Raw genomic sequence first — 12193 nt, 5'->3', positions numbered from 1 at the left:
GTAATTTCAAACGTAAAGAAGATGGTCAGGTTTGTGGTCAAAAAGATCAAAAATAGTTCACTGCTGTTCTTGTTCTTTTTGACTGCAACCCTAACCATCTTCATATTTAAAAAAATAAATATAATGATTAAATGTAAAGAACACATTTGATTTTTCTGAAAAATGACATAATATAATATGTGATGAACTGTTTGAGTAATTTCATTTGATATATGCATTTATTATTCTTTAGGTTCATTATCAGAATCCCTCAGCGCAGATTTATCTACTATTTTTGATGTGGGTGGAATATTAGGAGGCATATTTGCTGGAGCCATTAGTGACTATACTGGAATGAGTGCTTTGACATGTACTATAATGTTGATTTTGGCAGTTCCTTTGGTAATTTATCTTTTTTTCTTCCTATCTATTTAATTAATTACTAACTTTCTCCATGTTTTTCAAAAGGTTCTCTCATTGTATTGAAGATAAATTAGTATTGAATAACGTTACAGTTTGTTCTTGAAAATCTAAATTAATGTTGTGAAAAATGATGTTTGTGAATAGCATACATTTCTGGATTCTAACTACCATAATAATAATAATAATAGTGATCCAGGAATATTTAGGCCTAATAAATGGACTTCAAGATATTCCACATTGGCTGTTTATATTGCTGCCAAAACTGTTATTGTAGAGCTTGGAATAAAGATAGAAGCTGGTAGAAAAAATAAAACTCAGAGGTTTTATGGAAATACCACAGTGGAAAAAAAAGCTTCAATAAAAAATTAACAACTTACGTGCAAGACCCAAGACAAAGAAGAAAGTCAACGAGATAATTGTACAAAACTTGGGTACAGTACTAGAATCCGAATTAATTGATAAACTGACAAAACACTTGGATAACTTGAAACAAAAGCTAGTATATCTATGTACCCACCCAGTTTATGCAAACTGGGTACATAGATATACTGAGGCAGCTTTGCACAGGCAACAGAATGAACAATTTTATAGAAGTGTTGCCCAAAAGGTGAAATTGATAATTCATTACCCCAATGATATTGAAACCTACTGGAAGAATGTGTGGGAAAATCAATTAACCACAATGAATTGCCTCTTGGATCCAAGAGGAAATACAAAGTTTTGAAAATGTTTCAGAGATGAGGTAACTATAACAGTTGAACAATGTAATGGAAACAGTCAGGAAAGTGAAAAATTGGTGGGTGCCTGGCTCTGACGGGATTCAGAATTACTGGATTAAAATATTTTGGAGTTTGCATGAATTACTGACCAATGGCTTCCAGGATATACTAGATGGCAGCAGGCTCCCCTGGTGGGTTTCTCAGATGGCATTACTTAAATGCTCTCAAAGAAGGGTGGGCTGAATTTATGAACCAGAGATTTCTGGCCAATAACTTGCTTAAATGGTATCTACAAAATTCTTATCTCTATCTTGGCAACAAAGATGTATGACCACCTCGAATCTAATAATGTGGTACCCATAGAACTACTTGGATGCAAAAAAGGAGCCAGAGATTGCAAAGAGCTTTTATTAATTGATTCCTTCATTGGTGCACAAGTGTCTAAAAGCCTTTCAATGGTGTAGATGGATTATAGGAAGGCTTTCGATTCTGTACCACACAGTTGGCTGCTCAGATTATTAGACATCTATTATAAGGTTCAAACTAAAGTAAGCACACTGCTCTCATATTGAATGGCAGGCTGGGTGTCTATGCTCAAAATAGGAGCGACCCATTGTAATAACCAGATAAAAATTATGAAGAGTTATCAACACAAGGGGATTTCCTTAGCTCATTGTGGTTTTGTATGGCACTGTTCCCATTAAGTCGGATACTTTGAAGTACCAATGCGGGCTACAAACTCAATACCAAGGATGAAGCAACCACTGTCAGTCACAACTGATGTACATGGAGGACTCAAGCTATATGTCAAAAAAGAAACAATTACAAAGTATGATTGAAATTGTGTCATCCTTTACCAATCATATTAGTATATCATTTGGATTTGATAATTGTGTGATGAACAAGGGAACTATAAGCCAATGAACAATATAAATATTTCGGTATACAGTAGCCCCTCATAATAGCTTGAAAGGATATGAAACAAGAGCTAACAACAATGTTGAGAATGGATTGTGAAAAGTATTGAAGACTCAGCTATCTGGAAAACAGAAAATCAAGGCCATCAATACATAGTTCATACTAGCACTAAGCTACAGCTTGGGAATAGTACAGTGGTCAAATACCAGCCTACGAAAAATAGATCGTCTTATGAGAAGAACATTCACGCAAGGTCAGGTCCACCATCCTATTTCTTCCTAATCCAGACATTATTTATCCAGGAAAGGAGGATAAGGACTTATAAATATCGAAGAAGCATGCCACAAGCAGGAGTTATCTCTACTATAATATTTTCATTAAAAAAACACAGGTGCTTATTTGGCTATCGTAACTATGGATCATGGTCTAACCACTTACGATTAGAACCTTAGATTAACAAATAAAAGAGCAAAATAATTAATACCTAATAATAAATTATAATAAAGAACTTTAAAGTCTTTTTACTGAAACAATTAAAGTCATGATATTATTAACATAAGAACAAATATTTAAGAGAATAATACTAATTAAAAGAATAAATATCTACAGGATTTAATATTATTAAATTAATATTTAATAAATTAGTAGTAAATATCAATATTTACTGTAGTGGTTTTTATAAAGTCTGATTGTAAGTAAAGACCATCTTTTTTCAATTCTATTGGAACTGGATATTTTGGAAATGACGGAATAAGCGGGATTTGAAGCTGGGAAGGGTACTAGAGTGATGGATGGAAATAGGAAAGGAATCTCATTTGGAAGAGGATCTTATAAAGAAGGATCTCTCAAAAGCTGAGGTTTTGTGGGCTGTTATATATAATTTTGAAGACAGGGAACAGTTATTGTGGGAATGAACTGAGGGTATGATTTTAAGAAGATTTGAGATTTATAATGGATGGTGAGATTTGATAACTTGGTAGTGGAAAAATGCCAGGAAATCCTTACGATGGTAGGGGGAGGATTAAGCCACTTTAACTCCTCATAAAAACGTGATATAAAGGCTTCTCTGAGGATCCCGAACATGAATTGTACAAGGCAATTTATTTATCATTTTAATTTTGTCTCGAGATCTTCAGTGACATCAGTTAACATGAATCTGGATAAGGATGGTATGATTAGTAAACAAAACATTTCTTGATGTTAACAAACTTTCTTGAAGTAATTTGAATGAAAAAATAATAACTTGTGAAATATTTCTTTGAATTAAAAATATATAACAAAATTATGATTATTTTTTCAATGGAAAAACTTAATCTTTCTATTTTAAAATTTTATTTGTGTTTATATCTTTATTACATCAATGTTTTGGAGTAATCCTCAGTCATTAGGATGCTTGATTTAAAGTATAACTTTAACTGCTTACAATTAAGTTATTTATAAATATGTTGCACTTAAATATTTTTTTCTTAATTGACGCTAGGATGGTAGTGATACATGTTAGTTTGGCGCTTTTCCCCTTCATTGTTATCAACCAGATACTCCCCAACCTTTGCATATTCCAAGGGGAAGGGGAGCTCAACAAGGCAGTAGAAGTTTGATCTTGATTGGAGTTGAATTATTCGAATACTGTTTGATTTACTGAAATCTACTATATCTCAGAGGTGTATTGCTACTGATGCATGTAAATATTTTTAAGTCTCAGACTTATCCCTAACATTAAGTGCATATTAACTGAACTCTTGTAAGGCATGCCATTACCAATAAGGGCTGTATCTTCAGTATGCCTACCAGACATATCACTACTTATTTGCACCCAATGTGTGTCGTTCTCTATGAATACATGCAATGACTTGCTTGCTCTTATTTTCCATTTTGTTCTATTTTATTAGTTTCGATGTTCATATCACTTTCAGTTTTTAAACATATATCTCTATATTTAGTATACTTTGTTGCAAAGTGAGTATGAAATCACTTTAGGAAGTTTTATTACCACTCATAAAGATTAAAACCTATACAATAAATACAGGTAGTACTTAGTTATATCCATTGTTATCTTGAATGAACTGACCAATAACTGAGGTGGTAGGAAAACTCATTCGGCATTTTAACTGTAAATAAATAAACTTGACTCTTCTACTTGCATCCCTCGACTGCCGATTTTCTACTTCCTTGAAAGAGGAACATATTTATGCAAAAAAAAGGGTTTGGATATTAAAAAAAAAACTTTTTTACAGTTTATATAATAATTTACAAGCATTTTTTTTTTTCAGCTGTTTCTCTACAACATGTTTGGGGCAATTAATATATGGTTGAACATTGGTATGCTTGCTTTAGCAGGATTTTTTGTTAATGGACCATATGCTTTAATAACAACTGCAGTTTCAGCCGACTTAGGTACTCACAAAACATTGGCTACAAATTCAAAAGCGTTAGCTACTGTGACAGCTATCATAGATGGAACTGGATCACTTGGTAATCATTACTGCTTATTTATGTTTTTATATTTTATTTAATTTTTAGCATATGCTGATATTACTATTGTAAGGGTTTCATCAGCTAGTTTAGAGGATGCCTTCAGTAAGATTGAGGTTAAGAAAAAATTGGCCTTAAATGATAAACTATTAAATGAAGATCAATTTACAGTGAAAAATTATAGTCTTGATGATATTTTGTGCTCTTAATTTCATGATCTATCTTTAAAAAGATTGAAGAGACAATGAAAACAAGATGCAGGTTAACAGCATCTAGTGAAGCATTCATTCTAGCTAAGCTCATTGATTATAAACCATAACAAAAGTTTAGTTTCTTCAAATGAAATTGTTCTGATTATGGATTATAGAATAAAGATTTTGTGCAGAAATATTGAGCTGTATAAGGAATTCTTGGATGTGTTTTTCTCCGATTTTGACAAGTTCCAGAGTCTGAAGGCCACATCCTGGGGTATAGAAGATTTCAAAGGTACCTTCAAAAGTGAAAAAGTTTTCTTCGAGAGGGACTAAACCTAGAGGAAGACCAACATGAGGATGGAAGATAGTATGATAACAAGCCCAAGAAGGTTTGAATAGGCTAAGGGCTGGTTTACGTGTCTGTCATTTCTTTAAAAGAATTAAAATCAATTAAATTTAAGTGCAGTTTTGCCAAGAATTCTCTCATTTTTTAAGTGTTAGAACACTGATTAGTGTTTAAAATGAATATATGAACTTTTCTCTTTGCATTATAATTATAAATCACCTGTTTTAATGTTTAATGTATGAAGCACAGGGTTTTTTTTTTCTGGGAATATTGCTCCTTTTCTTTCATTTTATGCTTGTAAAAATTTTTAATTATAAATTCTCAACTTGAATCTTCTGAAATCTTGAAGTTTTAACATATGAACACAATTTATGTGTATTAATTTTTAAATTTTCAAGTTTTCTTTATTTTGGGGAAACTCAATATTATTAATTATTTGATTCAGGTGCTGCAGTTGGTCCACTACTGGCTGGAGTTGTCTATAATTATGGCTGGGAAAATGTTTTTTACATGTTGATGATATCAAATGTCTTAGCATTTGTTGTAAGTTTTTGTTTTGTTATTTTTATTTACATTTGCACCATTATTATCATATTAGATTTCATTAATATGGGTATTTTGAATTATGTTTAACATGATGTCCAAAAGATTTTGCTGCCTTTGTTTGCATGTTTGTATCTCTGTTTTTATGGCTACTTTAGATTTATTTTAAATGGATTTATGTAATTAGCATTTAGGGAATGTGGGTGTTCACCAAAATTGGTTTCAATAAAATAAATTAGTTATAGGTGTTAAATAATCAAACTGTTTGCAACAATGAAAAAACAAAAAATAGTTATTGCCTATTGTAAACTATCAAACGTGTAGCTAAATGTTTGACATAATGAAAATCCATTAACCAATTTTTTCACATACTAAGGACTCATTTAATGATCTATTTATTAATTATGTGACAGTAAGCAGTAATAATTAATATGTGCAAGGGCTTGAAAATCTTCGACTCAAAATCCTCAATTGGCATTCCAAAAATACCTAAGAAATGAGCATAACTACTAATCTGTAGTTAGTAGGTATTATTATTATTAATAATAATTTAGTGCCTACTAATCATAATAATTATTTAGTTTGGTTTTGCTAATTATTCTTTGAATCCACATGGTTATTATTCTCTATAAAAGAAGAAGAATATAACAATGAGATCTACTTGGCTTTTAGACCAAATTATTTAACCTAATAAAATTAAGTATAATGGAAATACAACCAGGATAAAGTCATTTAAATAGATTCTATGCAATTAACTAGTTGCTATTCCCCATCATTGTAATTATATTTGTAATAAATAAATAAATGTTAGAAAAAACACTTACACATGTATACATACAATTAATATGTGCAATATATTATTCTATTGACTAATAAGTTTTTTTTTTTTGCAGGCTGTACTTCGTTTAGTATTCAAAGAATTGCGTATAACTTGCGGATCTGGTACTAGCGGCTGGACAGTCTGAGCTTATTTGTCATTTCAAAAATATAAAATGTTATATTTCAGTGTTTAATGTTACTCAGATAATAATACATGTAAAATTTACTTAATGAAAAAAAAAAAGAAACAAATAAACTTACATCTGACTTCAAATGGATCTTATCAGTATTATAATATTTGTATATGTGTACAATAATATCAAATTATTCTATAAAATCTACTGTTGTATATGTTATATTATAATTGTTATAAAAGTCAAATTAATGTTTTATGAATAAGAAATTTGCATTTATGAATGTAAATGTTTATTTTAAACATTGTAAGTAACCTTACAATATGAGTTATTTTGTTCTTATAAATAACTTATTTTATTGAGAAGTTTATTTATCATTTTTAACCCTTGATCTAAAACCATAAAAGCTTCTTTTTTTTGGGCATTGTGATAGTAATGCTACAATTTGTGATCTATACATTCTATAGATGTAGTGTATACATTCACATTTCCTTCAATATTGACTGATATGTCTTTTATAAAGTTTTGAAATGAATTTAAGGCAGTTATTCCAATTTTCTATAATGTTTTAAACTTTTATTTTTTGATAATTTTATACTTTTACCTGATATAAATTGTCTTTTAGCAATGTTTTCTATACTTTAGGTTCACTTTTAATGTAACCATGTTATTTTGATTCATTTTTAGAAACTTTTTTATATTATTTTTGAATTGAATAAGATTGAAAATTAATTTAAATTAAAAAAAAAATATGGTCATAAAAACTTAATTGAAGAAGGAATTCAAATGTATTCATTAATAAGGATTGAAAATATACCGTAAAGAGGCAAGGTATATATAAAAAAAAATAAAGAAAAGTTATACTGCAGCATCTTGAAGTCATATGAGTTTTAGAAAACTGAATAAATAAATTATAAATTTAGTTTTGATATTATATTCTGTTTCAATTTTAGAAGTGTTTTGGGATGAGCTTTTTTGGAGGAGAATGTAAAATTCTTCCATCTACGTTTTGGTCAACTCCTTGTAGATTTACATTTTGATCAGCACTGATTACTACTGAGTTATTTGTTGTTTATCCAGTCTGCAGATTTTTTTGACAATTTCAGTTACCTCAATGTGTTACAGGTCTCTGAGCGTTCCAGGCATGTACTTTATTTGAAATAATTTTCAAGTTAAGATTTCAAGTAACTATTATTCAAATTACTTATAATGTTAAAAATGCTATTAAAAGGTTACATTAGAATAAAAAATATATATTCATTATTATTATTATTATTGTTGGGGCTTCATAGTTTAGACTGAAATGACATGCCACATTATACTGAGCTATTTTAAAAATGGGTCATTGCATTATAATTTATAGTCTTAATGTTATGTGGTAATATTCCACTCCTTTAATTTGACATAATTTATTGCAGTTATTTTTATTGATTCTTGCTTTATGGCCAAATGGGCTGCTTGGTCTTCTTTTTCATTGCCCATGATGACAGAATCCCCCCTTCCCCCAACTGAGTACTCGAGACTACTTTAATCAATGTGGTCCCTGTCCCCTTCAATAATTGAGGCCAAGTGACACTCATGTTTGAATATACCCTCTGGGAAAAGATAAATGAATTTAGTCTTTCAATATTTTTAGTTTGGCTATTATTTAAAAAATGCTCCAAGTTTTACCGAATTCAAACAAGTTGTTATGTAGTCATATTGATTGCTGCTCCCGTAAAAAAAAGCTGAGTTTGTCACCAAAGTGTTCCTAGTTGGCCAATACAAGTATGTTGCACCAATAATTCCATGATCAGGGGTCAGGAGTTCAAGAAGCTATAATGTTTTAGAGAACTTAATTTACATTAAAAATAACTTCTACTAAAATAGACTATAGTTAAGGCCAAACTTACTCTCTTGCAGTTCTTTAACAAAGATATTTTATAAAGGAAGTTGGATAAACTCACAAACGTTTCTTTTTCTTATTTATTTTTGCTATTAAAGTTACTGTAGTGGCTAGGGAAGCTACAGTAGCCTAGCTATTACACCAACAGTTACAACATCTTCATCCATAGCTGTAGTTATACTGAACTTTTATAAAATCTGGACTTTTCAAAATCCTAGGGTTCTTAAAACAAATAATAATAATAATGGAAGAAGATAGTTCATTGTATGAAGTAGATTGCAGGAAATAGTCCAGGTGGCGGTCAATAAGGTACAAAATAGTAAAAAAACTATTTAATGTTGAGGAATGTTTCGTCCCAATTTGCAGGGCTGATGTAGAAAAGTGATTGGCTTTTATAAGGAAATTATAAAATATCTCTACAATAATAAAGTGGAAAAGAATAAAAAAAAGTGAAACAATAATTAACTAAAAAAAAAAAAAGATAAAATAAGACCATTTATAATTTAAATACCATGGAGAAATCACATGCAGCAATGGGTTGGAGAGGAAAGGGTCATCAAAATAGAGAAATTGCCTTTTCTTTGCCACCAGTAATTTTTATAACAAGAAGAACTTATTTATTAAAGCAAAAGTACGATATTATAACACGGTCATCAAGCTATTGATATTCTATGGAACGAAAACCTCATGTCTTCCCAGCCTAGCCTGAAAAGGGAAAGAAGAATTCTCAGAAGTATCTACAGGTCTAAGAGAACACCTGAAGGATACAGGTTGAGGTTGAATCAATCAATCTATAAGGAAACAACAAACGTTAGGGCTGGAAGGCTGAGATTCTATGGACACATGATGAGGATGAAACCTAAAAGACTATACAATAGAATTTTTTAACAAATCTACTGTCACAAAAATTCAACAGGATATTTCAAAGAAGTTAGAGATGATATGGAACAAGTGGGGCTGACGGACCGGGATTGTTTGGACAGAGATGAGTACAGAAGGACGCTCAAGGGATTGAATGTTCTTGAGGGAAGGAAAGAAGCGCTCCAGAAAGGGCCTTGCGTGATCTGAGGAGAAAAAACGTAGACACGCAGAGCTCATGAGGCACAAGTGGGAGAAGAAAGAAGAAAAAATTTGTTTAGGAAAAGTCTTTTTTAGCCCTGACGAAGCCCTGCAACGTGGGGCGAAACGTTGGCTCAAATAAAAATATTACTATTTGAGTTTAATTTGACCGCACCCGGACCATATTCCATTTATTAGTAAAAATTTAAAATTTTTGAGCTTAATTTTTGGAGGATACTTTTTTCTATCGATGCTCCTTGTTCACGAAATAAATTCATAGCTCCTCACAATATTATCTAAATTAATTATAATTATAGCGGTCAAAAAGCTGTATTTTTTCTTTTCCAATCCATGTTTTTATATGGTAGAGAAAATAGTTTCAAGTTAGGAAAAATTTCTCGAACATTTTATTTTATATCTCCAACCCTAATTTTTTTAAGAAGGTAAAGTTTGTACCATTACGTGTAGTTTATAAGGTCCTAAACTCCTGCTACGTTTAGTGTAGATTTATGAAGTCTTGTGATTATTGTGGTTTTTGTTATTTCAGAAACAAAATTTTGTGTAAAAAAAGTTTGATTTTTCCATTACTTTATTTTACCATAAAAAGACATTTTATACTACCTCGCTAGTTCAGTCAGGTAAAATTATTTTAACCCTTATCAGTCGCTATCTTTTTAGGCGTGGTTCTCACTAGGTTGTAGGTGGTTTCGATAAATATGAAAAAAAATGTAGTATTGTAAGAATAACATTTTTGTTAGAAATTATTTATTTTACACATATATGAGATTCAAATAATTATTTATTTAGAAAAGGTAGTGATATATAACTGGTGATGTGAATTGCTCTGTTACGGATACTTAACTAATAAGCAGTCCTGCCGATTCTTCCAACAAAAATTAGTTAAAGTAATATCGCATTGGGTTAGGTGTAAGCGTTAATAGTACAAGTAAAGTGAGTGAAGTAACCTACTTTAACAGTCACATGTATATACCTTGAAGTGAACTGTCGTACACTTTCAGTTATTGCGGCAAAAGTGTTAGCCACTACCATGGTATAACTACTTTATAGTTACAATCATGACAGCATTAATTATCAAAACAGTTTTACTGTCGGACTGGGTCTGGAATTCTCAGGAAAAACAAAAAAATATTTTACCTGGCCACATCGCAAATTCAGTCGGGCTGAATTGTTTAATAGCCAACCCACATCAGAGGTTTCTGCCAAGTATATAACTTATTTTGTTTCAGAAATCACAAACAACGCAAATCTCAAAACGACGTCACTAATCAACACGAAACGTACGAGGGGCTTAGGACCGTCTGAACAACACTCTATGGTACAAGCTGTACCTTCGTAAACAAATTAGAACCGGCGATATGAAATAAAACGTTCAAGAAATTTTTCTAGATTTTAAATTGTTTTTCTAATATATAAAACAATTAAATCAAAAACATATTCATATGGATTAGAAGAGCAGAAATTCAGCTTTTCAACGGTTGGATCTGGATAACATTGTGAGGAGTTATGAATTTATATGAAATAAATTGATATAGTCCCCGTAACCGAAATATTCTCCAAAAATCAAGATTAAAAATTTGTAATTAATATAAAATTGTTATTTAAAGGTTTCAAAAGACGCTAAGAACGAACCTGACTCGATTTTTCCTAAACAAGATATTTTTGGTTTACTTTAGTAGAAGCAGCATTAGGTTTTTGTAATTTTTTATACATTTAATCTCATTTGATACACTCAACAATCTTTGTTCTTATTCTACATGAAAAAACAAATCGATTCGTATATAATAATCATTAAATACATTACATGTAGAGCGATAATTTAAAATTTTCCTAAAATTATGTAAAATATTTTTTTCTAGGCTCCTAGGGCGCATTTGCCAAGAACCCTAGGACACGTGTCTAATATTTTTACACTTATTATCACCAAAAAAGATTTCATTGAAATTGATGATCCCACGTAGGTAGGCTCGCCTTGTGTGTTTTTTTTTTTTCTAAATATACATAATTTGAATTTTTACAAGCCGTTCTATGAAAATATATAGTTAATGCACCATGCTTGATCATAATATTTAATACTTTCATGCTTAGCTTACCCTTTCAGTAAGTACATACAGCCGTTTAATTGGAAAGTGCCTAAGTCCATTTATACCTAAATTGAGATATTTATGGGTTTGTGTTTCAATCCAATTAAAAATATACGTACAGGATACAAATGAATCATACTGCTTAGGTGCATGTAAATGTGTTAAATTTATAGTTCCTATTAAAATAATGGCAATTATTAAGTGAATCATATGCATTTTCTCACCTAATATGGAGTTAGGCCACTTTCAAAATTAACAACCAGATTCGATAGAAAATTTGAAGGAACCCAAGTAAGTCCATTCAACATAATTTAAGATGCTAAAAAAAAACAATACTCATCAAATTTTATATATCTTTATAACACTTCAAAAACACAATTTATACGATTCAAAACATTTTATAATTACATAATGTACAAAGTTACAAACATAAATTACAAAATAATTTACTATTCACCTACATTTTGTGTGTGTGAAAAGGATTGGAATAAATCATGGTGTTTCGGTGTTAAACATCGTAATAGGTCAAATATATCCTTGAATTTTGCTGTTGTAATCTGTCTGATATTTTTATAAGGTTGTGTCAATATAATATTTTCA

The 12193-nt window shown here is 30.5% G+C and overlaps 1 protein-coding gene across 2 annotated transcripts in view; it reads left to right on the top strand.

Moving 5' to 3' along the window:
- MFS16 (major facilitator superfamily transporter 16) overlaps positions 1-6912 on the top strand; it is a 24014-nt gene extending 17102 nt beyond the window's left edge. For both annotated transcript variants that reach the window (XM_014439222.3, XM_014439221.3), the window contains 4 exons: positions 233-381; positions 4310-4511; positions 5497-5594; positions 6488-6912. In XM_014439222.3, the coding sequence (XP_014294708.1) occupies positions 233-381; positions 4310-4511; positions 5497-5594; positions 6488-6559 (521 nt within the window). In that variant the 3' untranslated portion in view covers positions 6560-6912. The remainder of the gene's footprint in view (positions 1-232; positions 382-4309; positions 4512-5496; positions 5595-6487) is intronic.
- The last annotated feature ends 5281 nt before the right edge of the window (positions 6913-12193 follow it).

This window comes from Halyomorpha halys, unplaced genomic scaffold (assembly GCF_000696795.3).
Source record: "Halyomorpha halys isolate HHAL.00 unplaced genomic scaffold, Hhal_1.1 Scaffold79.1, whole genome shotgun sequence".
Lineage (NCBI taxonomy): Eukaryota > Metazoa > Arthropoda > Insecta > Hemiptera > Pentatomidae > Halyomorpha > Halyomorpha halys.
Note: the sequence above shows the minus strand (reverse complement) of the source record. Positions and strands in the feature narration are given on the sequence as shown.